A 27,302-nucleotide genomic window follows, 5' to 3' on the forward strand; every position below is an offset into this window, starting at 1 on the left:
ATTTAAGAAACAATTCAGAAACTGAAGCTGGACTGGGTTGGGTAAAACTTGCTACCTCTAACAGAACAACTAATTTCTGTAGATGCTTTGCTGAAATGGTCCCTGCATCCCCTTCCCCACCACCCTGAAATCTAGTTAGCAAGAGTACTTCCCAGTAAGGACATAGCAAGGAGGAGCTTTAAAGATCAAAAAACAAAACAGGACATTTTTAGGCCTTTCATCACTAGTTTACGTGCCAGCAATACTTCCCATTCACAAAGGAAACAATCATTGAGATAGTCTAATCTTTAAGGACAATGGTGTCAGATCTCAAAGCAGTTTTATCAACTGATACACAGCCAAAATGTTTTAATTCTCTATAATCATTGGGACAGTGTAATATTTAAGTACAATGGAGACAGATTTCAAAGCAGTTTTATCAACTGATACACAGCCAAAATGTTTTAATTCTCTAGAAATGCTGGTTACTAGTAATGCTCATCACCTCCCAGCAAGTCACATCAGGTATCCCCAAAACAGGATGTGGGGCGGAGGTAGGTAGGATGGGAGAGAAGACAAAAAAAAAAGGTTTCTCCATGTAATAATCAGGGAGAGTCAAAGGCAAAAACGTTAACAATAATAACAAAAACGCCTGTTACTGTGATGTTTTTCTTCCCACAACATCCTACACCAGAGGTGGCTACATTTCAAGAAGGGTGGAAAAGGAGCAGTCTCCAGTTTGTGACATCAGTTTGCAAAGCAATTTAAGGGCTGTCCACAAGGTTAAGGGTTTGAAGAAATTGGGCATTCCTGTCCCATTATGAGAAAAGTGAACAAATACCCCAGTGCTCTAGTGACGTCCCTTAAGCGTAATACACCCTATGGGGGCTTCCATGTCTAGCTTCCCAAATAACATAATTGTTTGGGGTACCCAAACTACAGTATAAACAGGAAGCTAAAGACAGCAGCAAAAACATATTCCAAGAACTGGGTTGGTGAGAAAGAAGGGAGGGAAAAGGAGCTGACAAAGAGCCTGGAAACGGAGAGGGGACGCAAGCCCACGCGTGGAGGATGGGAGGCTCACCCCCCTCAGCGCCACATCGAGAGCCCACGGGGCCAATCTCCTTCCTACCTCCCAGCCGGAACAAATTAATCCTTCGCACACCAAACTGAGGGCCACATGGGGGAGTTTGGGGCAGCTCCACCCCATCGCCCTCCCTCCCCCACGCCACCCCCAAACCAGGCCGGATCCGGATCAGGGGAGGCCCGCAGTGGGTGGAAAGGGAGGAGGCCCTCTCCTCCGCAGGCACCGGCCGGGGTGAAGAGAGGGCCCTACCTCAGGCAAGGCCCAGGCCTCGCTCGCTCGCGCTCTTTCTCGCTCTCCCCTCTCAGGCTCTAGCCGCATGGCCCCCCCTTCCTACGGCTGCTCCAAGCCCCGCCCCGGCCACGCTCCCAAATCGAGGCCCCGGCTCTGGCGCGGCCCACTAGGCCCCGAACCCAACCATAAACAAAACCTCCGGCGGCCGACTCGCGGGGGGGGGGCGCCAGGGCTCGCATGACTACGAGGGGGGGTGTACAGTGGGGGAACACACGGTGCGGGGGGGCCTACCGAGGGAGGGGGCATACGGCGGGGGCAGGGGAGAAAAGAGGGAGGGTAAAAGGGGGATCGCGGATTTAAAGGGGCCGCGGACAATACCCGGCCCCGCCGCGCTGCCGCTGCCGCCGCCGACGCCGCCAACGCCGCTGCGCTCCCAACTTTACCTCAGTCTCCTCCACACTGACACCCCGGGCCGCGCCGCCCCTGTCACGTGATATAAGATTCCCTCTTCCCCACCCCCTCCCTCCTTTTCCCTCTCGCGCTCGCTCTCGCGCCTTTCCCCGCCCACTTGCCTTCCTGCGTCCCCCAGCGCGTGACGCTAAAAGGGGCGCGCACGCAAGCGTGCGCGTGCCACCTCGCCACGAGACACCTCTTTCCGGCTCCGCGAGTCCGCTCCGCCTCCTTCACGGCGGCCCTGCCTCCACCACGTGACCCAGGGATGGCCGCGGCTTCCTCTTACTGTCGTAGTTCCGCGTCTCAGCGCTCGACGCTCCTGGGTGCCATTGCCTGCCTGAGTCACGTGTCAGGGGGAAGCTGGAAGGCATCGTTCTCCTTTCCCAGCCCCCCTGCCTGTCCGCCATGTTTTCAGGCCGGGTCTGGCTTGGTCTTCCCCCATAAGGAAATGGCCGGGGAGCTCCAGGGGACCCAGGCGCCGTCGCTGCGGCGGAGCCTGGGCTGACCAGCCAGGACAGCGGGGTAAACCCGAACAATTCTGCGCGAGGTAGGGAGGCCATGGCGTCCGGCAGTAACTGGCTATCCGGGGTGAATGTCGTGCTGGTGATGGCCTACGGGAGCCTGGTGAGGAGATTCCCCCACCCCATTCCTGCTGTCGCATCTTAACCAGTAGAGACCCTCTTCTTGAGCTGTTCCCCGTCTGCATTCTCCACCCACTCACCTGCGCCTATCTGGGCTTTGATTCCTTATTCCAGGAGTAGGTGGGAGTTTAAGTCACCTGCTCCAGCCGACCCGCCCTCTTTGGCCTAGAACTCTCCCTCTAACGCTAGAGCACAGACCCCACGCCTCCCTGCTACTGGCTTCTTAGATCCACCCCTATCATAACGGTCTTGCTTTACCCCAAGTTTTACCCTGAAACATTCCCGAGAGCCAGAATCTGGCGATTTGGAATGAAGGCATGCTTAAAAAAAATACCCAACTGTCTTTTTATTAAAGGATTCTTACATCTTTTTGGACAGGTGTTTGTACTGCTATTTATTTTTGTGAAGAGGCAAATCATGCGCTTTGCAATGAAATCTCGAAGGGGACCTCATGTCCCTGTGGGACACAATGCCCCCAAGGTAGGTCCTTAGGGCACGACTTAAACATACTTTTCAGATCTTTTAGGGTCAAGAATGAGATTTGCTCTGCCTTTAGTGATGACTTTAATTCTCGTGTTTCTTTGCGTGCACTTGTGCTTGTTCTAAGTTGAGCAGGCACTGTGCACTTTGGGACTTGGCTCCTGCTCAGTGCTGTGGCAAGCAGGAACTTCTGTTATTGTATCTGCAGAATGAAGGGCTTGGGTCGGAGTTCCCAATTCTTTGTAGTAAAATATTTCCCAGCTCATCTTAAACTACTCAGTGTTTTTTGTTTGATTAGGATGGGGTTGAGATCATTAAGGTTAACCCAAGAGCAATGAGGAGGGTTACCTCTACATAACTGTAGACTTAACAGGAGCTCCATAAATCACGTAGTTCCACCATTCGTGTTACCAACAAGCCCAAGAAAAGGAAGCAGTTTACCAGAAGACATGTAGGAAGTGAATAACCCAGTGGTCTTTTATCTTTGTCTGTACTTTCTCCTTAGGTGATTGTGTTCCTTTCCTTGGCTTTAGCTACAGATGAAATTTTATCTCTATCCCAGAACTCTTTCCTGAGTTCCATGCATATATTGCGAACTGACTACCTGACATTTTGACTTAGATTTCTAATAGGCATCTCAAACCCAGCATATGTGAATAAAAGTTATTGATACTCTGCTGTCACCCTCATTCTGCTTCTTTAGTCTTTCGTTTCTAAGTAAAAGACACCTGCTTCCCTTACCAACCTCCTTTTGTGTGGCTCTCCCCAGATCACTGGGACCCAGCTCTACTGGCTGAATTTTCCACTCTTTTTGCTCCTCTGATCTGGAATGGCCTTCATTTGGCTAGCTCATTCATTCTTTTAATCTTAGCTTAAATGTTACTTCCAAAAAAGAAATGCTTATTACCTATTTTAAAGTAGGTTCCCCCCTCTTTATTTGCACATTTTACTTTGATTTTTTCTTCATAGCATTTACCATAATTTTTCTTTTATGTTTGTCTATTTATTTAAAACATGCCTCTCTCTTCCGCTAGACCGTAAGCTTCAAGAATGCAGGCACCATACCAGTTTTGTTCACGACTATAAAGCCAGGACCTACACATAGTAGGTACTCAGTAATTTCTTGTTGAATGAAAACAGGTTAGTGCCAGAGCCTACACATAGCAGGTACTCAGTAATTTGTTGCTGAATGAAAAACAGGTTAGTTGTAGAGCTAGAGCTCATGACTCCCTCAACTCCTAGAGCACTGTACTTTCATTAACCAGTGCTATTAACCTTTCCCTCTTTGTTCCTTGCTGAAATACTACATGGAAAGACTCTAGGAGGATGTCCTGGCTTGAAACCTTAACAGTCCTTCCTGCCTCATGAGAGAGACATAGGGTTAGTTTCTAGCACATCATGAACCAATCAATAGTTTGGCTATTCAGGGGTCCCTTGGTCTAATTGAGAGCAGTATTCCTTTTGCTTAAAAAATTTTTGCTAAATTCTCAACCATTGCTAGTGAAAGTATAAATTAGTAAAACCACTTTGGAAAATAACTGGTCATTGTCGGGTAAGATTGCACATGTACCTAATCCCTGCTCCAGCAGTTTCTCTCCTACCATAGAGATACTAAGTTTTGCTCTTGTGTACCAAGAAACATGTACAAGATTATTCATAGCGGCATTGTTCATAATATTTGAAGAAGAAACAATTCAAATGTCCCCTTTTCAATGATTATATGGGCTGAGTGCAGTGGCTTACACCTATAGTCCTAGCACTTTGGAAGGCTGATGCCAGAACATCATGTGAGCCCGGGAGTTACAGACTGCAGTGAGCTATGATTGCACTGATGCACTCCAGCATGGGCAAGAGCAAGACCTTGTTTCTAAAAAATAGATAGTGGCATATTCATATGGAATAATGTAAAAAATGAAAAACTGAAGATATATATACGAAGACAAATGCTCAAAATACTTTTGAATGAAAAAAATTGCAAACATGAATGAATCTCAAAAACATGAGGAGTGGGCCGGGCGTGGTAGCTCATGTCTGTAATCCCAGCACTAAGGGAGGCCAAGTTGGGCAGATAACACTTGAGGTCAGGAGTTCGAGACCAGACCAGTCAACATGGTGAAACCCCATCTCTACTAAAAATACAATTTAAAAAATCCCAACTACTCAGGAGGCTGAGGCAGGAGAATCCCTTGAAACCAGGTGGCAGAGATTGCAGTGAGCCGAGATCAAACCACTGCACTTCTGCCTGGGCGACAGAGCAAGACTCCGTCTCACCAAAAACAAACAGACTAAAAAACCATGCTGAGTGAGAAAAGTTGAAATGCCATTGACAAAAGAATATGCACCATATGCTTCCACCCCATTTATATGAAATTTTAGAACAGGCAGAACTGTAAAAGAGAGTACATGGGCTGGGTGCGGTGGCTCAAGCCTATAATCCCAGCACTTTGGGAGGCCGAGACGGGCGGATCACGAGGTCAGGAGATCGAGACCATCCTGGCTAACACGGTGAAACCCCGTCTCTACTAAAAAATACAAAAAAAAACTAGCCGGGCAAGGTGGCAGGCGCCTCCCAGCTACTCGGGAGGCTGAGGCAGGAGAATGGCATAAACCAGGGAGGCGGAGCTTGCAGTGAGCTGAGATCCGGCCACTGCACTCCAGCCTGGGCAACAGAGCGAGACTCCGTCTCAAAAAAAAAAAAAAAAAGAGAGAGTACATGTTGCCTGGGCTGGGACAGGGGAGATTTCCAGGTGATGAAAATATTCTTTATTTTGATTGACGTGGTGGTGAAGGGGGTATGTTCATTTGTCAAACTCATCAGTTTATATACATAAAATGAATGCATTTATTATATATAAATTCAACCTCAAGTATATTTTAAAAATTTTGCTGGGCGCGGTGGCTCATGCCTGTAATCCTAGCACTTTGGGAGGCTGAGGTGGGTAGATTACCTGAGGTCAGGAGTTCAAGACCAGCCTGGCCAACACAGTGAAACCCCGACTCTACTAAAAATACAAAAAAATAAGCTGGGCGTGGTGGTGCGTGCCTGTAATCCCAGCTACTCTGGAGGCTGAGGCAGGAGAATCACTTGATCCCAGGCGGAGGTTGCAGTGAGCAGAGATCACACCATTGCACTCCAGCCTGGATGACAGAGTGAGACTTGTCTCAAAAAAAAATAATAAGGCCAGGTGAGGTGGCTTACACCTGTAATCCTAGCACTTTGGGAGGCCAAGGCAGGCTGATCATGTTGGCTGAGGAGTTCAATATGGGGAAACCCTGTCACTGTAAGAAGTTTGAAAATGGGCCGGGTGCAGTGTCTCACGCCTGTAATCCCAACAGTTTGGGAGGCTGAGGCGGGCAGATCACAAGGTCAGGAGTTTGAGACCAGCCTAACAAGCATAGTGAGACCCCATCTCTACGAAAAATACAAAAAAGTAGCCAAGCATGGTAGCATGCGCCTGTAGTCCCAGCTACTAGGGAGGCTGAGGCAGGAGAATTGCTTGAACCCGGCAGGCAGAGGTTGCAGTGAGCCAAGATCATGCCACTGCACTCTAGTCTGAGTGATAGAGCGAGACTCCGTCTCAGAAAAAAAATTTTTTTTAATAATAGCCATGCATGGTGGTGTGTGCCTATAACCCCAGCTACTCAGGAGGCTAAGGCAGGAGGATCACCTGAACTCGGGAGGAGGAAGTTACAGTGAGCAGAGATTGTGCCATTGTACTCCAGCCTGGGTGACAGAGTGTGACCCTGTCTCAAAAGAAAAAAAATTTTTTAAACAATTTGCAGAGGGATTCTTAAAGTATTTTTCCATTTGTATCAAGTTCAAAACCAGGCAAAGCTAAGCATCTTTTTTAGGGTGACACGATAAAACGGAAGAAGTGTATGAAGACTATTGACAAGGTTTGGGATGGGGAGCATTCATTGAGGGATGGCCACACAAGACTTCAAAGTTAGTGGTAATGTTCCATTGCATAAATTGGATATTGGTTATAGGTGTTCATTATGATTTTTATAATTATTTAAAATGTACATATGTTATCTGTATTTTGTGTGTTTTATGTTTCACAATGGAAGTTTCTAAAAAGTTGGAACAAAAAATTTATTTCCTGGGGCTCTGGTAACTCTCTTAGGTAAGAGAGATCGATATGAAACTGCAAATAGTAATTGCTGCTGGGTGACTGAGAGGTGCTACCTTTGGCATCTTTTTTTTTTTTTTTTTTTTTTTTTGGAGACCGAGTCTCGCTCTGTTGCCCAGGCTGGAGTGCAGTAGTGCGATTTCAGCTCACCACAAGCTCTGCCTTCCAGGTTCACACCATTCTCCTGCCTTGGCCTCCCGAGTAGCTGGGACTACAGGCCCCCGCCACCACGCCCGGCTAATTTTTTGAATTTTTAATAGAGACCGGGTTTTACCATGTTAGCCAGGGTGATCTCTATCTCCTGATCTCGTGATCCACCCGTCTTGGCATCCCAAAATGCTGGGATTACAGGTGTGAGCCACCATGCCCGGCCCCTTTTAGTATCTTTAAAATTTTTATACCATGGATTTGACTTGGCTATTTTAAAAGCTAAATGTGTGTGTGTGTTTTTTTTTAAGTAGCCTCTAGGTAGGTGCATACCTGTAATCCTAGCTGCTCAGAAGGCTGAGGCAAGAGAGGCTAGGCACAGTCGCTCACACCTGTAATCCCAGCACTTTGGGAGGCCAAGGCAGGCGGATCACTTGAGGTCAGGAGTTTGAGACCAGCCTGGCCAACATGGTGAAACCCCATCTCTACTAAGTATACAAAAATTAGCCAGACATGATGGTACGCGCCTGTAATCCCAGCTACTCTGGAGGCTGAGACAGAATAGCTTGAACCTGGGAGGCGGAGGTTGCAGTGAACTGTGATTGCGCCACTGCACTCCAGCCTGGGTGACAGAGCGAGACTCTGTCTCAAAAAGAAAAAAATTAGAAATAATGTTGATGCTGTATAACTTGAAGGATTTCTGGCAAGTTAAAAGTTCTAGCTTAGAGATGTGCAGCTTGGAGAGGTTATTGGAAAACCCAATCACATTCATTCTTAAATTCTTACCTCTTATCTGGTGATTTTATTAACTACATGAGCATCATGAGCATCTTCTCTATTTCTGTTGTCCTAGTTGTTCTTTAACTCTGCCCCATTTTCAGATTGGTGGAAAGCAGAGTGCAGGGTAAATACTTGTGTATTCTTTTCTTTATGTGAACAGGACTTGAAAGAAGAGATTGATATTCGACTCTCCAGGGTTCAGGATATCAAGTATGAGCCTCAGCTCCTTGCAGATGATGATGCTAGACTGCTACAACTGGAAACCCAGGGAAATCAAAGTATGTGGCAAGCTCTTGAAAGGCTTCAGTGAGGAGTCCCACAAGTCCAGAATTCCTTTTCTCTCAGAGTTGTCAAAAGCTGCTGGCAAAGCCTTAGTTATTCCTGTTACTGAATATGTGCTAGATGCAGAGCCCATTTATTAGCTTGCTGGAGTTTGGGGAATTTTTTTTTTTTTTTTTTTTTTCCTTTTTTGAGACGGAGTTTCGCTCTTGTTGCCCAGGCTGGAGTGCAATGGTGCGATCTCGGCTCAATGCAACCTCCACCCCCCCCAGTTTAAGCAACTCTTCTGCCTCAGCCTCCTGAGTAGCTGGGATTACAGGTGTGCCCACCACGCCTGGCTAATTTTGTGTTTTTAACAGAGACAAGGTTTCTCCATGTTGGCCAGGCTGGTCTCAAACTCCTGACCTCAGATGATCCGCCCGCCTCAGCCTCCCAAAGTGCTGGGATTACAGGCGTGAGCCACCACGCCTGGCCTGGGGAATCTTTTTAGGTTTATGCCTAACACCAGTCTTTTCCTCAACAGGTTGCTACAACTATCTGTATAGGATGAAAGCTCTGGATGCCATTCGTACCTCTGGTAAGGGATACCTGACAGTGTCCATTCTAGGATCCTGAAAGCCCACCTAGGGAACAGAGTAATGAACCCACTTTATATGGTAGGATTTGTCTTTTCTGCACATCCCTGGCTAGTAGGAAATTCTAGAGTTTTGAAAGTACTGGGTTGGCCGGGCACGGTGGCTCAAGCCTGTAATCCCAGCACTTTGGGAGGCCGATACGGGCGGATCACGAGGTCAGGAGATCGAGACCATCCTGGGTAACACAGTGAAACCCCGTCTCTACTAAAAATACAAAAACTTAGCCGGGCGAGGTGGCAGGCGCCTATAGTCCCAGCTACTCGGGAGGCTGAGGCAGGAGAATGGCGTGAACCCGGGAGGCGGAGCTTGCAGTGAGCTGAGATCCGGCCACTGCACTCCAGCCTGGGTGACAGAGCGAGACTCCGTCTCAAAAAAAAAAAAAAAAAAAAGAAAGTACTGGGTTAGAGATTTTGCTGAAGGAAATGATATAAGCAGGTTATTCTCCAAAGAGTCTGGGTGTTTTGTTTTTTAAAGTTCTTCTCTTGGCCGGGCGCGGTGGCTCACGCCTGTAATCCCAGCACTTTGGGAGGCCGAGGCGGGCGGATCACAAGGTCAGGAGATCGAGACCACGGTGAAACCCCGTCTCTACTAAAAATACAAAAAATTAGCCGGGCGCGGTTGTGGGCGCCTGTAGTCCCAGCTACTCGGGAGGCTGAGGCAGGAGAATGGCGTGAACCCGGGAGGCGGAGCTTGCAGTGAGCTGAGATCCGGCCACTGCACTCCAGCCTGGGCGACAGAGCGAGACTCCGTCTCAAAAAAAAAAATAAATAAATAAAAAATAAAGTTCTTCTCTTGAGATCTTTAGTTTCATGAAGTAGATGATGGTAATTTGCTTGTTTTTCCACAAAGGATAGGTGGCACCTGCTTTTTCACTAAGCCCAAGATAGATTGTTCTTGAATGTCTTCCATTCTGTCAACACTTGTCATATATGCTGTATCTCTATGAAAACAGTTTATATCTTAAACCTAGGATGGATGGGTAAGCAGGATGGCAAAATATGTGATGACACTATCACGTGTCATTGATGTAGGTTACAGCTGTGGTGTTACCATCAAATGACCACTCAGGCATAGCTTTGTACCTTTGGTCTCATTAATCAGAATCTCCCTCTCACTCAACTCGCTCATTTCATTAGACCTATTTCTTTTTATTTTTGTAGACAGAGTCTTGATCTGTTGCCCAGGCTGGAGTGCAGTAGCACGATCTTGGCTCACCACAACCTCCACCTCCTAGGTTCACGTGGTTCTCCTGCCTCAGCCTCCCCAGTAGCTGGGATTACAGGTACCTACCACCATGCCCGGTTAATTTTTGTATTTTCAGTAGAGACAGGGTTTCACCACGTTGGCCAGGCTGCTGTCAAACTCCTGACCTCAGGTGATCTGCCTGCCCTGGCTTCCCAAAGTGCTGGAACTACAAGCGTAAGCCACTGCACCCAGCCTCATTAGACCTATTTCTAAGTTTGGGGAATTAACTAGAAAGACTAAAGAATGGGGCAGGTGCGGTGGCTCATGCCTGTAATCCCAGCACTTTGGGAGGGTGAGGCAGACAGATCACATGAGGCCAGGAGTTCAAGACCAACCTAACCAACAAGGTGAAACTCTTTTCTATTTTTGTCTCTACTAAAAATACAAAAATAAGCCTGGCATGGTGGTGCACATCTCCAATCCCAGCTCATCAGGAGGCTGAGAGTAGAGACTTGCTCAAACCTAGGAGGTGGAGGTTGCAATGAGCCAAGATCACCGCCACTGCATTCCAGCCTTGGTGACAGAGCAAGACTCCATCTCAAAAAAAAAAAAAAAAAAACTAAAGAATGAAAGAAAGTATATCATTGTGCTGTTTTCTCCACAGAAATCCCATTTCATTCTGAAGGCCGGCATCCCCGTTCCTTAATGGGCAAGAATTTCCGCTCCTACCTGCTAGATCTGCGAAACACTAGTACACCTTTCAAGGGTGTACGCAAAGCCCTCATCGATACCCTATTGGATGGCTATGAGACAGCCCGCTATGGGACAGGGGTAAGCCAGTTTTTTCTTCAGGGCACTAAAGAGATCCCTCAGGCTGAGAGATCCTCACTCTTCCTTTCTCTTTCCTAAGGTCTTTGGCCAGAATGAGTACCTACGCTATCAAGAGGCCCTGAGTGAGCTGGCGACTGTGTGAGTTTGGAGGGGAAGGTGTCAAAGGGCGCTGGTATAGTATTGTTGGACTGTTCCCACAATGCAATTACCTTCATAAAGCAATATGAACAAAATCCATGGTACCATAAGAGTTGTCAAGTTCTAGACTATTAGATCAGTCTCTTACATTAGGAAGCAGATGTGGCCGGGTGCGGTGGCTCACGCTTATAATCCCAGCACTTTGGGAGGTTGAGGCGGGAGGATCATCTGAGGTCCAGAATCCAAGACCAGCCTGACCAACATGGTGAAACCCCATCTCTACTAAAAATACAAAATTAGCTGGGTGTGGTGGTGCATGCCTGTAATCCCAGCTACTCGGGAGGCTGAGGCAGGAGAATCACTTGAACCTGGGAGGTGGAGGTTGTGGTGAGCCAAGATCACGTCATTATACTCCAGCCTGGGCAACAAAAGTGAAACTCTGTCTCAAAAAAAAAATAAAGAAGAGGCCGGGCGCGGTGGCTCAAGCCTGTAATCCCAGCACTTTGGAAGGCCGAGACGGGCGGATCACGAGGTCAGGAGATCGAGACCATCCTGGGTAACACAGTGAAACCCCGTCTCTAATAAAAATACAAAAACTTAGCCGGGTGAGGTGGCAGGCGCCTGTAGTCCCAGCTACTCGGGAGCCTGAGGCAGGAGAATGGCGTGAACCCGGGAGGCAGAGCTTGCAGTGAGCTGAGATCCGGCCACTGCACTCCAGCCTGGGTGACAGAGCAAGACTCCGTCTCAAAAAAAAAAAAAAAAAAAAAGGCCGGGCGCGGTGGCTCAAGCCTGTAATCCCAGCACTTTGGGAGGCCGAGGTGGGTGGATCACGAGGTCAGGAGATCGAGACCATCCTGGCTAACACGTGAAACCCCGTCTCTACTAAAAAAATACAAAAATTAGCCGGGAGCGGTGGCGGGCGCCTGTAGTCCCAGCTACTCGGGAGGCTGAGGCAGGAGAATGGCGTGAACCCGGGAGGTGGAGCTTGCAGTAAGCTGAGATCCGGCCACTGCACTCCAGCCTGGGGGACAGAGCGAGACTCCGTCTCAAAAAAAAAAAAAAAAAAAAAAAATAAGAAGAAGAAAGAAAGCAGATGGGACTATACAAGCTAGTAAGAGAAGGTTTTACTTCTGTGTGCATTTTTCTTGTCTTTTTTTTAAGCCCAAAAAAATGTCAAAATTGGTGTAGCCTAGCAAAGGGAATAGTTTTTCAGCACACACAGGGATTCCTTCTGTATGGAGTCTCAGTGTTCTTTTTGTGTCTTGGCCCAATAAAAGTAAGAATTAAATAACATCTTTTTTTGGCCAGGCGCCCAGCCCATTGGGAGGCTGAGGAGGGTGGATCACAAGGTCAGGAGTTCAAGACTAGCCTGGCCAACATGGTGAAACCTCATCTTTACTGAAAATACAAAAAGTAGCTGGGCCTGGTGGCCGGCGCGCAGGAGAATTGCTTGAACCCAGAAGGCGGAAGTTGCAATGAGCCGATATCGTGCCATTGCACTCCAGCCAGGGTGACAAGAGCGAGACTCTATCTCAAAAAAAAAAAATCTGTTTTTACTACCACTTAAAACATTAGTAACCCTGTCTGAAACAAAGGCTGTCACTATAGAGTCAGCTGTTGAGCCATTTGTGTCACAGGAGAGGATTCATGACTTTTGTTTGGGAATGTTTTTAATACATACTAAACATAGTCTCATATTTTCATGCAAATGTTAAAATCAAAGTTCTTGGTGAGAAAGGAAAGTCAATCTGGAATAAAAACTTAGGCCAGATGCAGTGGCTTACGCCTGTAATCCCAACACTGGGCGGCCAAGGCAGGTGGATTATCTGAGGTCAGGAGTTCAAGACCAGCTTGACCAACATGGTGAAACCCCATCTCTACAAAAATACAAAAATTAGCCGGGCTTGGTGGTGTGCACCTGTAATGCTAGCCAGTCGGGAAGCTGAGGCAGGAGCATCGCTTTAACCTGGGAGGTGGAGGTTGCAGTGAGCCGAGATCGCGCCATTGCACTCCAGCCTAGTGACAGAGCAAGACTCCCATCTCAAAAAAAAAATAATAACAAGTTAGTTACTAGCCATAAAAAGAATGTGCTATGTTGAATATTGCCCTTTCTCAAGAGATAAAAGGTGTGTCTCTCCTGTCTTCTCTCTGTGCCTAAAAATGGGCCACCTTGTCTTAAAAGATGAAGGTCCAAGGCCTGGAGCAGTGGCTCACGTCTATCATCCCAGCACTTTGGGAGGCCAAGGCGGGCGGATCACTTGAGGCCAGGAGTTAGAGACCAGCCTGGCCAACATGGCAAAACCTCATCTCTACTAAAAATACAAAAATTAGCCTGGCGTGGTGGCACATGCCTGTAATCCCAGCTACTTCAGAGGCTGAGGCAGGAGAATTGCTAGAACCCAGGAAGCAGAGGTTGCAGTGAGCCGAGATTGTGTCACTCTACTCCAGCCTGGGTGACAGAGCAAGAGTCTGTCTCAAAAAAAAAAAAAAAAAATGAAAGGTCCTAGTAAAAACTGCTTAGAAGGCCAGCTGCAGTGTTCATACTTGTAATCCCAACACTTTGGGAGGCTGGGATGGGTGGATTATTTGAGCCCAGGAGTTTGAGACCAACCTGGGCATCATGGCATAACCCTGTCTCTGCTAAAAATACAAAAATTAGGCCAGGCGCGGTGGCTCACGCCTGTAATCCCAACACTGGAGAGGCCAAGGCGGGAAGATCACGAAATCAGGAGAGCGAGACCATCCTGGCTAACGCGGTGAAAATCCGTCTCTACTAAAAATACAAAAAAAAAAAAAAATTAGCTGGGCTTGGTGGCGGGCCCTGTAGTCCCAGCTACTCGGGAACCTGAGGCAGGAGAATGGCGTGAACCCAGGAGGTGGAGCTTGCACTGAGCCAAGATCGCATCATTGCACTCCAGCCTGGGCGACAGAGCGAGACTCCGTCTCAAAAAAAAAAAAATTAGCTGGGAGTGGTGGTGTCCACCTGTAGTCCCAGCCACTCAGGAGCTAAGGTGCGTGTATCACTTGTACCTGGGAGGCAGAGGTTGCAGTGAGCCAAGATCATGCCACTGCACTCTAACCTGGGCAACAGAGCGAGAGACTGTCTCAAAAAAAAAAAAAAGAAAAACTGCTCAGAGCACTAATGAAAATGAACATGTAGAGAGACTGGAAAAGGGCATTTGGTCTAGAAGTCAGCAGAAGTCTGTTCAAAATTCACTCTTTGAAAGATAAATACTGGATGATGCCAGTTATATGAGATACCTAGGTAGTCATACTCAGAGACAGAAAGTAGAATGATGGTTGCAGGGGCTGGAGAGTGGGAAAAATAGGGAGTTGTTCAGTGGGCATAGTTTCAGTTTTGCAAGATGAAAATGTTCTGGAGGTTGGTTGCACAACACTGTGAATATACTTAACACTACTGAACTATACATTTAAAAATGCTTAAGATGGTAAATTTTATGTTACATGTATTTTATCACAATCTTTTTAAAATTATTTTTGAAGGCCAGGCGTGGTGGCTCACAGCTATAATCCCAGCACTTTGGGAGGCTGAGGCAGGTGGATCACCTGAGGTCAGGAGTTCAAGACCAGCCTGGCCAACATGGTGAAACCCCGTCTCTACTAAAAATAGAAAAATTGGCTGGGCATTGTGGTGTGCGCCTGTAATCCCCAGCTACTCGGGAGGCTTAGACAGGTCGCTTCAACCTAGGAGGCAGACGTTGCAGTGAGCTGAGATCATGCTGCTGCACTCCAGCCTGGGCAACAGAGCAAGACTCCATCTCAAAAACAAAAAATTACGTTTGATTGGTAGTTTCTAGGAATGTTTTAATGGGTATAGTGAAGAGTATAAGTTTTGAAATCTGACAACCTTAGGTTCGAATCCCAGTTCTGTCACTTACTAGCTTTGTGTAAGCTAATTATTGGACCCTTATCTTCCTAATCTTCAAAACAAGGTGATAACCTGTATAGGGCATACCTGTCTCTCAAGAAAAAGCTTGAGCCAGAGGCAAGAACTCTGGGAAATTGGTTTCTCTGGTGCTAGTTGTTTTTGGTGTGAGTAGGTGTGTGTCAGGGCACCCAAACAGGGCCTTTATTCTGTCACCCAGGCTGGAGTGCTGCTACTTTTTTAGGGTGTGTGTGAGAGAGAGAGACAGGGTCTCTGTCGCCCAGGCTGGAGTGCAGTGGCACAGTCATGGCTTACTGCATCCTCGAATTCTGGGCTCAAGCGATCCTCCTGCCTCAGCCTCCTGAGGAACCAGGACTACAGGTGCTTGCAACCATACCTGGCTAATTTTTTGTAGAGATGGAGTCTCACTTTGGTTCCCAGACTGGTCTCAAACACTCCTGGGCTCAAGCGGTCTCTGGCCTCTGCCTCCCAAAGTCCTGGGATTACAGGTATAAGTGACCATGCCCAGCCTCTCTGCTACTTCTTTTTTTTTTTTTTTTTGAGATGGAGTCGCTCTGTCACCCAGGCTGGAGTGCAGTGGCACAATCTCGGCTTGCAACCTCCGTGTCCTGGGTTCAAGTGATTCTCTTGCCTCAGCCTCCCAAGTAGCTGGGATTACAGGCACCCACCACCACGCCCAGCTAGTTTTTGTATTTTTAGTAGAGATGGGATTTCACCATGTTGGCTAGGCTGGTCTCGAACTCCTGACCTCAAGCAATCCACCTGTCTGGGCCTCCCAAAGTGCTGGGATTACAGGCATGAGCCACCGTGCTCAGCCTCTCTGCTACTTCTAAGCTACTAGATGGGGTTTTAGTAACTAGTTTACTAAATAGGACAGATAGGACACAATTAACTATTTGTGGCTATTGCTGCATTTATAGACTGGGATAAGCCCTGATTTATTTGATTAGTCCTCATTCTGTGAGTGACCTCTCCTCTGTGTTTTTCAGGGTTAAAGCACGAATTGGGAGCTCTCAGCGACACCACCAGTCAGCAGCCAAAGACCTAACTCAGTCCCCTGAGGTCTCCCCAACAACCATCCAGGTGACATACCTCCCCTCAAGTCAGAAGAGTAAACGTGCCAAGCACTTCCTTGAATTGAAGAGCTTTAAGGATAACTATAACACATTGGAGAGTACTCTGTGATGGAGCTGAAGGACTCTTGCCGTAGATGAAGCCAGTCAGTTGCAGTGTGCAAGACAGGCTGCTTGCCGGGCTGCCCTGGGGACATCTGACTCAGCAGGCCCAGACTGTATCCATCGAAGTTCCCGTTGTATCCAGAGTTCTTAGAGCTTGTGTCTAAAGGGTAATTCCCCAACCTTTTCTTATGGGCATTTTTAGAACATTGGCTAAGACTATTTTCCCCCAGTAGCACTTTTTTCTGGATTTGCATTCAGGTGTTATTCTTAATGTTTCTGTCAAAGCTTCTTAAAAATCTTCACTTGGTTTCAGCCAGTTCACCTTCCCTGTTCCAGGTTTATTTAATTCCAAAGGTGAGAGTTGGAGAGAGATGTCTTCCATATCTATACCTTTGTACACAGTTGAATGGGAACTGTTTGGGTTTAGGGCGTCTTAGAGTTGATTGATGGAAAAAGACAGGAACTGGTGGGAGGTCAAGTGGGGAAGTTGGTGAATGTGGAATAACTTACCCTTGTGCTCCACTTAAACCAGATGTGTTGCAGCTTTCCTGACATGCAAGGATCTACTTTAATTCCACACTCTCATGAATAAATTGAATAAAAGAGAATGTTTTGGCACCTGACATAATCTGCCAGGCTATGTGACAGTAGGAAGGAATGATTTCCCCTAACAAGCCAATGCACTGGTCTGACTTTATAAATTATTTAATAAAATGAACTATTATCAAATAAAACATGAATCAGTCCTTTATAGTTGTCTTTTAATAAAACAGGCATTTGATAATGTTATCTGCACATTTCTAACAGGGTATAAGGCGTGAGGATTTGCCTCCAGAGAATTGGTGGGACTGTGTGCATACCCTGGACCTAGGACCATACAGATACTCCTTGGGACCCTAGCACAAGAAATCCTAAAATCAGGACTGTGACCCTTGCTCATAGAATTGCCTGTGTCATCAACAGAAGGATGCAGAACAAGGATTCTTTCAAGGTTTCTGGGGCAACAGGCCAGGTGGCCAATCAACTCCTAGGCCCAGGGTTATTGTTGGAGGCGTAAATGTTACTATGACTACTGAAACCTTGGTTACTGAACTAAACAGAAAGAGGAGCCTGTCAGTCTCCTCAGGCTGTATCAAGCAAATCTGTAGATATGTCTGTGGAAAAGATGACAAAAGTAGAAGAGGTACGCAGAGTTGGAAGGAGGGGCTGGGCTGAAGTTTGATGAGGTTTCCAGATCAATTTTTTTTTTTTTTTTTTTTTTTTTTTTTTTTTTGAGACGGAGTGTCGCTCTGTCGCCCAGGCTGGAGTGCAGTGGCGCGATCTCGGCTCACTGCAAGCTCCACCTCCCAGGTTCACGCCATTCTCCTGCCTCAGCCTCCCGAGTAGCTGGGACTACAGGCGCCCACAACCGCGCCCGGCTAATTTTTTGTATTTTTAGTAGAGACGGGGTTTCACCGTGGTCTCGATCTCCTGACCTTGTGATCCGCCCGCCTCGGCCTCCCAAAGTGCTGGGATTACAGGCGTGAGCCACCGCGCCCGGCCCCCAGATCAATTTACTATAAGTGCATCTTTTACTGGGAAAGGCTTTTGATGTAACAAGGGTACAATGTAGTTAGTAACAGGAGGGGAGGCTATGTCTAGAACATAGTAGGTATTCAAATATGTGTTCCATCCAACCCCTGTATGTTTTCTTTGATCCATTCTGAAAGTAGAGCTTTCCTCTCCCTATTTCCCCCTAGGAAATTGCTTTCTCAAAAATGTCTATGTGGCTGGGTGCTATGACTCATGTCTGTAATCCCAGCACTTTGGGAGGCTGAGGCAGGCAAATCACCTGAGGTCAGGAGTTCGAGACCAGTCCGACCAACATGGAGAAACCCTGTCTCTACTAAAAATACAAAGTTAGCCAGGCGTGGCAGTGCATGCCTGTAATCTCAGCTACTCAGAGGCTGAGGCAGGAGAATCACTTGAACCCGGGAGGCGGAGATTGTGGTGAGCCGAGATCACGCCACTGCACTCTGGCCTGGGCAACAAGAGCAAAACTCTGTCTCAAAAAAAAAAAAAAAAAAAAAAAAAAGTCTATGTCTCTCATTAGAACAGGGTTCTAGGGGTGAGGTTCTGGAGACTGAGGCAGATCAACAGAACTACGTTTTCTTGCAGAGTTTTCAAAGGGCCATGGGACTTAAGAAGATGGTTGACAGGTAATCTGCTTCTATCCCCTCCCTTTACCTTTCAGCTTGACCTTTCCACTCTGCTGTCTTCCCTGGGCCATCTCCCAATTCTGCTGCATCTCTTTAGGGGCTCATTAAGAAGGAAAAGAGATGCAGAAGGGGTGAGAAGCAGCCTTGTCCTCAAAGCAAATGAGATCAGCCTGTTAGTGCCCAGTAGGTTAGGTGATATAGATTGGTTTTTATTGTCCCCTGCCTCTCATTCTCTGGAGGAAAATTGAAGCATGTTTTTATTTTCTTTTTTTTATTAAGAATTCAAGTATTTGTTGCCTGGCTTTGTACTAATTATGTGGTTGGTAGTGCAGTATTTGTTGAATCAGTGAATGAGAAGATTCACAAGACTGGGCTACATAGCCTTTTCACCCTGATGAGCTTTTGAAAAAACACTGATGCGGCCGGGCACGGTGGCTCACGCCTGTAATCCTAGCACTTTGGGAGGCCGAGGCAAGAGGATTGCCTGAGATCAGGAGTTCATGACCAGCCTGGGCAACATGGGGAAACCCTGTCTCTGCTAAAATACAAAAGAAATTAGCCGGGCATGGCGGTGTGTGCCTGTACTCCCAGCTACTTGGGAGGCTGAGGCAGGAGAATTGCTTGAACTCAGTGAGCCAAGATCGCACCACTGCACTCTAGCATTGCAGCCTGGGCGACAGAACAAGACTCCGTCTCTACAAAAATAAAAAATAAAAATAAAAACTGATGCAAGCCTGGCATGGTGGCTCACACCTATAACCTATAATCCCAGCACTTTGTGAGGCTGAGGCAGGGGGATTGCTTGAGCCCGGGAGCTCGAGACCAGCCTGGGCAACATAGGAAAAGCCTGTCTCTGCCAAAAAAATTAAAATCAGCCAGGTGTGGTGGTGCATGCCTATAGTCTCAGCTACTCAGCAGACTGAAGCAGGAGGATCACTTGAGCCCAGGTCAAGTGATGCCACCACTGCATTCCAGCCTGGGTGAGAGAGGAAGACCCTGTCTCAAAACAAAAAATGGGCTGGGCACATTAGCTCATTCATGCCTGTAATCCCAGCACTTTGGGAGGCCAAGGCAGGTGGATTGCTTGAGCTCAGGAGTTCGAGACCAGCCTGGGCAACATAGCAAGACCCCCATCTCTACCAAAAAATTTAATTTAAATAAATAAACACCGATGCTTAGTTCTTAACCCTAGGAGATTCTGATTAAAGTGGTCTGAAATGGGATAGGAGAAGCCTTTTTTTAAGGTTTCACAGGTTATATCCAGAGCTAGCAAGGATGTGAAGAAACAAGAACACATGGCCGGGCGCGGTGGCTCAAGCCTGTAATCCCAGCACTTTGGGAGGCCGAGACGGGCGGATCACGAGGTCAGGAGATTGAGACCATCTTGGCTAACACGGTGAAACCCCTTCTCTACTAAAAAATACAAAAAACTAGCCAGGCGCAGTGGTGGGCACCTGTAGTCCCAGCTACTTGGGAGGCTGAGGCAGGAGAATGGCGTAAACCTGGGAGGCGGAGCTTGCAGTGAGCTGAGATCTGGCCACTGCACTCCAGCCTGGGCGACAGAGTGAGACTCCGTCTCAAAAAAAAAAAAAAGAACACCACATGATTTCAATAGGAGTCTAGGTTGATACAGCCATGTTTACAAAGGCAGTTTGATAAAATCTATCAAAATTTAAATTTACATACCCATTGAACTGGCAAAAATAGGAATTTATCTTAAATATACATACTTGGAAAAGCACTAGAAGGTACATACACAAGAATGTTCATGACAGTATTGCTTTTATATATATATATATTTATTTATTGAGACAGAGTTTCGCTCTTGTTGCCCAGGTTGGAGTGCTGTGGCACGATCTCAGCTTGCTGCAGCCTCCACCTCCCGGGTCCAAGCAATTCTCCTGCCTCAGCCTCCCGAGTAGTTGGGATTACAGGCGCCTGCCACCACACCTGGCTAATTTTTGTATTTTCAGTAGAGTCAGGGTTTCACCACGTTGGGGTTTTGCCATGTTGGCCAGGCTGGTCTCGAACCCCTGACCTCAAGTAATCTGCCCGCCTCGGCCTCCCAAAGTGCTGGGATTATAGGGGTGAGCCACCACACCTGGCCTGATTACATGTTGTTTTTTTTTTGAGACGGAGTCTCACTCTGTCGCCCAGGCTGGAGTGCGGTGGTGCCATCTCGGCTCACTGCAAGCTCCGCCTCCCGGGTTCATGCCATTCTCCTGCCTCAGCCTCCTGAGTAGCTGGGACTACAGGCACCCGCCACCTCGCCCGGCTAATTTTTTTGTATTTTTAGTAGAGACAGGGTTTCACCGTGGTCTCGATCTCCTGACCTCGTGATCCACCCGCCTCCGCCTCCCAAAGTGCTGGGCTTACAGGCGTGAGCCACCGCGCCCGGCTGATTTCATGTTTTTTAAAAAAGAAGATGTACTTCCCAGTTTATGATAGAAACATTTTCTGAAAACGTGCACAAGTAGCTGGGTGTGGTGGCTCACACTTGTAATCCCAGCACTTTGGGAGGCCAAGGCAGAGAATCACTTGAGCCCAGGAGTTTGAGACCAGCCTAGGTAACATAGTGAGACTCCGTCTCTACAAAAAATAAAAATTAGCCAGGCACACACCTGTTGTCCCAGCTATTTAGACCGCTGAGGTAGAAGCATTGCTTGAGCCCAAGAGGTTGACGTTGTAGTAAGCCATAATCACAGACTGCACTCCAGCCTAGGCAACAGAATGAGACCCTGTCTCAAAAAATATATATATACAAAAGTCAGCTGGGCGTGGTGGCACATGCCTGTAATCCCAGCTACCCAGTAGGCTGAGGCAGAAGAATTGCTTGAACCCGGGAGGCAGAGGTTGCAGTGACTGGAGATCACGCCACTGCACTCCAGCCTGGGTGACAGAGCAAGACTCTGACTCAAAAAAAAAAGTAAAAACTAAGTCATTCTCAACAAAGTATATATATATATGTATATATATTTGCCCAGTCAGAGATAACACTTTTTTTTTTTTTTTTTTTTTGAGGCAGAGTCTCTCTGTTTTAAGACAGGCTTACTCCACTATCCATGTTAGAGTGCTGTGGTGCGACCTTGGCTCACTGCAACTTCTACCTCCTGTGTTCAAGCGATTCTTGTGCCTCAGCCTCTTGGGTAGCTGGGATTACAGGTGCGTGGCAGGCTCGGCTAATTTTTGTATTTTTAGTAGAGATGGGGTTTCACCATGTTGGCCAGACTGGTCTTGAACTCCTGGCTTCAAGTGATCTACCTGCCTTAGCCTCGCAAAGTGCTGGGATTACAGGCGTGAGCCACTGCACCTAGTGAGTTTTTACTTTTCACTTAGTATATTTCTGTGTGGATTCAAGTTTTTCAACATGTGGAAAATGTACTTTTGATTTTTTAAAAATGCCAACAGTAGATATATACACATATGTACATGCATGATGTATATTTATATTCCTTCTATATATTAAAAAGCTTAAAACTGGCCTGGCATGGTGGCTTACTCCTGTAATCCCAGCACTTTGGGAGGCTGAGGCAGGCTGATCACTTGAGGTTCAGGAGTTCAAGACCAGCCTGGCCAGCATGGCAAAACCCCATCTCTACTAAAAATTTAAAAATTAGCAGGTGGACATGGTGGGTCAAGCCTGTCATCCCAGCACTTTGGGAGTTTGAGACAGGTGGATTACATGAGGTCAGGAGTTCAAGATCAGCCTGGCCAACATGGTGAAACTGTCTCTACTAAAAATACAAAAATTAGCCAGGTGTGGTGGCATGACCCCATAATCCCAGCTACTCGGGAGTCTGAGGCAGGAGAATTGCTTGAGCTCAGGAGACGGAGGCTGTAATGAACCAAGATCGCGCCACTGCACTCCAGCCTGGCTGACAGAGTGAGACTCTGTCTCAAAAAAAAAAAAAAAAAAAATTACCTGGGCGTGGTGGCGGGCGCCTGTAATTCCAGCCACTCAGGAGGATGAGGCATGAGAATTGCTTGAACCTGGGAGCAGAGGTTGCAGTGAGCCAAGATCATGCCATTGCACTCTGGCCTGGGTGACTGAGCAAGACTATTTCTTTTTTTTTTTTTTTTTTTTTTTGAGACATTCACTCTTTTTACCCAAGCTGGAGTGCAATGGCGCGATCTCAGCTCACCGCAACCTCCGCCTCCCGGGTTCAAGCGATTCTCCTGCCTCAGCCTCCCGAGTAGCTGGGATTACAGGCATGTGCCACCACCCCGGCTAATTTTGTATTTTTAGTAGAGACGGGGTTTCACCATGTTGGTCAGGCTGGTCTTGAACTCCCGACCTCAGGTGATCCACCTGCCTCGGCCTTCCAAAGTGCTGGGATTACAAGCGTGAGCCACCGCGCCCGGCCTAAGACTATTTCTAAAAATAAAAAAAAAAATTAAAACTTCAGTGAAGATTCCAGTCTAGCCAGGGCTGAGAATCACTAGTATGATGGAAGGGATATTAGCTTTAGAGAAATTGGATTTGGGGCCAGGCGCAGTAGCTCACACCTGTAATCCCAGCACTTTGAGATGCTGAGTCAGGCGGATCACCAGTGGTCAAGAGTTCAACACCAGGCTGGCCAACATGGTGAAACCTCGTCTCTACTAAAAATACAAAAATTAGCCAGGTGTGGTGGCACATGCCTGTAGTCCCAGCAACTCAGGAGGCTGAGGCAGGAGGATCACTTGAACCCTGGAGGCAGAGATGCAGTGAGCCAAGATTGCCTCACTGCACTCCAGCCTGGGTGACAGAGTGAGACTCTGTCTCAAAAAAAGAAGCTGGATTTGAGACCCAGGTCTGCCATTAAGTGACCTTGGGCATCTCACAACTTTTAGTTTCCTTATCTGTATTATGTAAAAATTAATGCCTAATCCCAGCTACTCGGGAGGCTGAGGCAGGAGAATCACTTGAACCTGGGAGGCGGAGGTTGCAGTGAGTGAAGATCGCGCCACTGCACTCCAGCCTGGGCAACAGAGTGAGACTCCGTCTCAAAAATAAGTAAATAAATAAATAACGCCTATGCCACATAGTTATTGTAATGATTAAATGATATTATGTACTTAATACATACTAGGTTCTAAATTACCCTTTCAAGGATTTTACAGTCTTCTAACAGTGGGGCAGAGGTTCCAGGTGAAGAAACAGTCTTGGGCCAGGCATCGTGGCTCACACCTGTAATCCCAGCACTCTGGGAAGCCGAGGCAGGTGGGTCACCTGAGGTCAGGAGTTCGAGACCAGCCTGACTAACATGGTGAAACCCTGTCTCTACTAAAGATGCAAAAAATTAGCTGGGCATGATGCCAGGCGCCTGTAATCCCAGCTACTTGAGAAGCTGAGGCAGAAGAATCGCTTGAACCTGGGAGGCGGAAGTTGCAGTGAGCCGAGATTGCGCCACTATACACCAGCCTGGGCAGCAAGAGTGAAACTCTGTCTCAAAAAAAAAAAAAAAAGAAAAAGAAAAAAGAAACAGCCTCACTCTATGGGATTTTTGTCTCTACTCCTAACTCTAACCCACCCATTCAACCCCCACCTCTGTACCTGGAGCAGGTGGCGAAATTCACATACTCACTGTCTGTGGCAAATGACATTGGGCCAGAGAAGAAACCCGTATGCCACCCTAAGGATGCAGGACACCATGGTACAGGAATTGGCACTGGCCAAAAAGCAACTACTAATGGTGAGTTCTAGCAGGGCAGCCTGAAGTCTCATTCACTGCTGCTCTGTGCCTTTGCCCACTGAGTTTTCCAAGCTCTTAGTGTGTGTCATTGCACTTTTATCTTGTTTGCCTCTAGGTTTTCAGCATTACACCAGAGCAACACAACTCCATTGCCAAAACTCTTTTTCATTAAGTGATTCTTTGCATCCACCTTACAGGTGGAAGGCACATCTTAAAGTCCCAAAGTATACTGTAGTTCCTGCTCCTTTCATCTTGGTGAGACTCAAAACTGCCTCTCATATTGGGCGTGATGGCTCACACCTGTAATCCCAGAACTTTGGGGGGCCAAGACAGGCAGATTGCTTGAGCCCAGGAGTTTGGCCAACATGCCAAAACCATGTCTCTGCTAAAAACACAAAAATTGGCTGGGCATGGTGGCACATGCCTATAATCACAGCTACTTGGGAGGCTGAGGCACAAGGATCACTTGAACCGAGGCAGAGGTTGCAGTGAGCTGAGATTGTGCCACTGCACTCCAGCCTGGGTGACAGAGTAAGACTCGGTCTCAAAAAAAAAAAAAAAAGAAAGAAAACTGCCTCTTAGTGCATAGCACTTGCCTCTCAGTACCTCTCTCTCTCCCAGGGTCCCCGCTTGCTGTCATGTAACCATCTGTGTATCCCAGTTACTTAGTAGAGTTCCTGTTTCATGGTCTGTTCTCAGCAAATATTTGCTGAATATAGGGCTTCGCCTGTGGAGAAAAAAATTGGATAGGCTTCCTCTCCACTGGTTCAGCCTCTCTGCTACCACCCAGCTTTATGTCACAGCTAAGTCTAGCTCCAAGAGAACACAAGTAATGGGAAAGTAACTAGGGAGAAAGAATAAGAAAGGGTGGTAAACAGAGGCAAACAACACTATTCTGCCCTCTCAATCAGGTCCGTCAAGCTGCCCTGCACCAGCTGTTTGAAAAGGAGCATCAGCAGTACCAGCAGGAACTAAATCAGACGGGCAAAGCTTTTTATATAGAGAGATTCTGATGGCATCCAAAACACTGTTCTTCCATTCTCAACATGCCTGCAAACCTAGCCTTCTAGAGCCTCTATCACCTTGAACCTCCTCCCCAAAACGTACCTGGATCTTGCTGTCTGCCCAGAACTTAAGACAGGGCTCCCACTCTCACTTCTCCACTCTCTTGTTAATCCCTTGTTGCTGTTTGGGAAACAATCTATGGAACAACAGTAAAAACAAGAGTGACACCTTGTGGTCGGAGTGGGATTTACTGTATTGATGTAAGGGGGCAGGGGTGGGGAGGGGTGGACATTGTGAGTTGAGAATCCTGATTTGGTATAACAAATAAAGTTAGTTCTTAAAGGTTCAGACTTAGACCACTGGGTTCATTCTTTCAGGTCTAAATCTTGATTTGTTTCAAAAGTGCTTATTTTTCAGCTACCGTAATCTTAACTTCCTGGATTTTGCTCGCCACCTCTCAGATATCACTTTCACTTATCTTTTATTTATATTTGGACAAATTGCTCTGAATGTGGCTATTAATCTATAGACACTGTGGTGCTTGAGTGAGGAGGCCTGCATTTTGGGTTTTGAGTTAGCTAGTTATTGTGAAACTTTGGACAAGTCTCTTTCCGCTGGGCCTGAATTCCCACCTATGCCAAGTGAGAGGATTCCAGACTTAAATGTCTCCAGGAATCAGGCAGGTAATGTTGCAGTTGTAAGGAAATAAGGAATGGTGGGATTTCTAGGGGGCTGGAAAGAGCAGTCAAAGGCACTCAAAATTCTGAAAAATACTGAAAAGTACTGATTGACCATGTGCATCATATGAAGGCCATAGACAACTTTACTTACAAGGGTCCACTTTACAGGTCGTACGGGGTGGCTCACACCTGTAATCCCAGCACTTTGGGAGGCTGAGATGGGCGGATCACCTGAGGTCAGGAGTTCAAAACCAGCCTGGCCAACCATGGCCAACATGGTGAAACCCCATCTCTACTACAAATACAAAAAATTAGCCCGGTGTGGTGGCAGGCGCTTCTAATCCCAGCTACTTGGGAGGCTGAGGTAGGAGAATCGATTGAACCCAGGAGGCGGAGGTTGCAGTGAGCTGAGATTGTGTCATTGCACTCTAGCCTGGGTGACAGCAAGACTCCGTCTCAAAAATAAAAAGGGTCCACTTTACATGTGAATGACATCCCAAGCCAGAGACCCCCATTTCACAGCCAGTGACAGCTGTAGGAATACACCATGAGTCCCTGAATACACTCCCTGAACACACCATCGCTCCCTGATGTAAGTGCCATTATACATTACTTTGCCCTGTGCTCTCACCTTGCCGTTGGCATCCTCACTGGTCACTTGTCCTGTCCTGACCTTAACTCTATGTGCCTATGTCTCCACTGCAAAACTCATACCCTTCCCTCCAACCCAAGTCTGTCTCCATCCTTCAGTCTCCTACTAAATCCCCCATTTTTCTTCTATGTGTCAGAGCTTCTTCCTCTGCCCCTACACATCCCACTGATCCAGAGGCAGTAGAGTATAAAAATAAGAGCACAGGCTTTGAAGTCAGGTGTGGGTTCAAATTCTGGCTTCACTTCTTTAATTCTTGTGCCATCATGTGGAAGTGATTTAGTTTAACTGGCCTCAATTTCCTCTTCTGGGCCGGGTGTGGTGGCTCACGCCTGTAATCCCAGCACTTTGGGAGGCCGAAGCACGAGGATCACCTGAGGTCAGGAGTTCAAGACCAGCCTGCCCAATGTGGTGAAATCTGACTCTACTAAAAATACAAAAATTAGCCAGGTGTGGTGGCGGCCCCCTGTAATCCCAGCTACTTGGGAGGCTGAGGCAGGGGAATTGCTTGAACCCAGAAGGCAGTGGTTGCAGTGAGCCGAGATCGTGCCATTGTACTCCAGCCTGGGTGACAGAGCAAGACTCCATCTCAAATAAAAAAATTCCTCTTTTGAAAATTAGGACAATAATACCCATCTCATAGGATCATTTGAAGAATTAAATAAGATAATGTATATAGCAATACAGAGCAAGCCCAGTGCTTGGCACACAGTAGGTATCCTCCATGTTCTCCCTCAGGAGATTTCTCTGTGACCCAGGTCCTCCAGAGGTTGCTTGCTGACTTCGAGACCAGTCTTCTTATCCAATCAAATATCATTCTCCACCAATGTCCATTCCTCTGTCTTTGCTACATATCCATTCAACCCCCAGCTCCCATCACCTCTGCTTCCCAAACCCTATCTTCAACTACTCGTGAGTACTTACACACCAGATGACGTGGAATTCACAGCCTAGTTGGAGAGGCAGGCACTGAACAAATAACAAGTATGGTGTAAGTTTTATAGGAGACAA

General features: G+C 47.2%; 3 protein-coding genes across 59 annotated transcripts in view; 2 read left to right on the forward strand and 1 right to left on the reverse strand.

Moving 5' to 3' along the window:
- The window catches only part of UBAP2L (ubiquitin associated protein 2 like), a 58,278-nt gene extending 56,191 nt beyond the window's left edge, over nt 1–2,087 (reverse strand). For 18 of the 50 annotated variants that reach the window (XM_077945828.1, XM_077945765.1, XM_077945815.1 and 15 more), the window contains exon 1: nt 1,676–1,761. The gene's annotated coding sequence lies outside the window, so the exon portion shown is untranslated. Of the gene's footprint in view, nt 1–1,315; nt 1,801–1,869 lie in introns of those variants that run through there. The other 32 variants (XM_015110638.3, XM_077945820.1, XM_015110663.3 and 29 more) reach the window with 4 other exon arrangements.
- Nucleotides 1,229–20,887, forward strand: C1H1orf43 (chromosome 1 C1orf43 homolog). 8 transcript variants are annotated; one of them, XM_028828709.2, is made up of 7 exons: nt 1,229–1,320; nt 2,770–2,871; nt 8,092–8,209; nt 8,734–8,787; nt 10,695–10,861; nt 10,941–10,999; nt 15,896–16,818. In XM_028828709.2, exons 2-7 carry the CDS (start codon nt 2,809–2,811, stop codon nt 16,089–16,091), a joined length of 657 nt encoding a protein of 218 aa, XP_028684542.1. In that variant the 5' UTR covers nt 1,229–1,320; nt 2,770–2,808; the 3' UTR covers nt 16,092–16,818. The 8 variants fall into 8 exon arrangements, 7 of the variants coding, with proteins under 7 accessions (XP_028684542.1, XP_014966160.1, XP_014966177.1 ...); XR_013398020.1 differs by lacking the exons at nt 1,229–1,320; nt 15,896–16,818 and adding exons at nt 2,147–2,374; nt 20,809–20,887 and having other exon boundaries at nt 10,941–11,348; XM_015110674.3 differs by lacking the exon at nt 1,229–1,320 and adding an exon at nt 2,147–2,374.
- On the forward strand, nt 17,100–25,310 carry CFAP141 (cilia and flagella associated protein 141). Its single transcript, XM_001111453.5, has 4 exons — nt 17,100–17,267; nt 18,242–18,282; nt 23,828–23,957; nt 24,869–25,310. Exons 1-4 carry the CDS (start codon nt 17,235–17,237, stop codon nt 24,968–24,970), a joined length of 306 nt encoding a protein of 101 aa, XP_001111453.2. The 5' UTR covers nt 17,100–17,234; the 3' UTR covers nt 24,971–25,310.
- The last annotated feature ends 1,992 nt before the right edge of the window (nt 25,311–27,302 follow it).

Source organism: Macaca mulatta, chromosome 1 (genome assembly GCF_049350105.2).
Source record: "Macaca mulatta isolate MMU2019108-1 chromosome 1, T2T-MMU8v2.0, whole genome shotgun sequence".
Lineage (NCBI taxonomy): Eukaryota > Metazoa > Chordata > Mammalia > Primates > Cercopithecidae > Macaca > Macaca mulatta.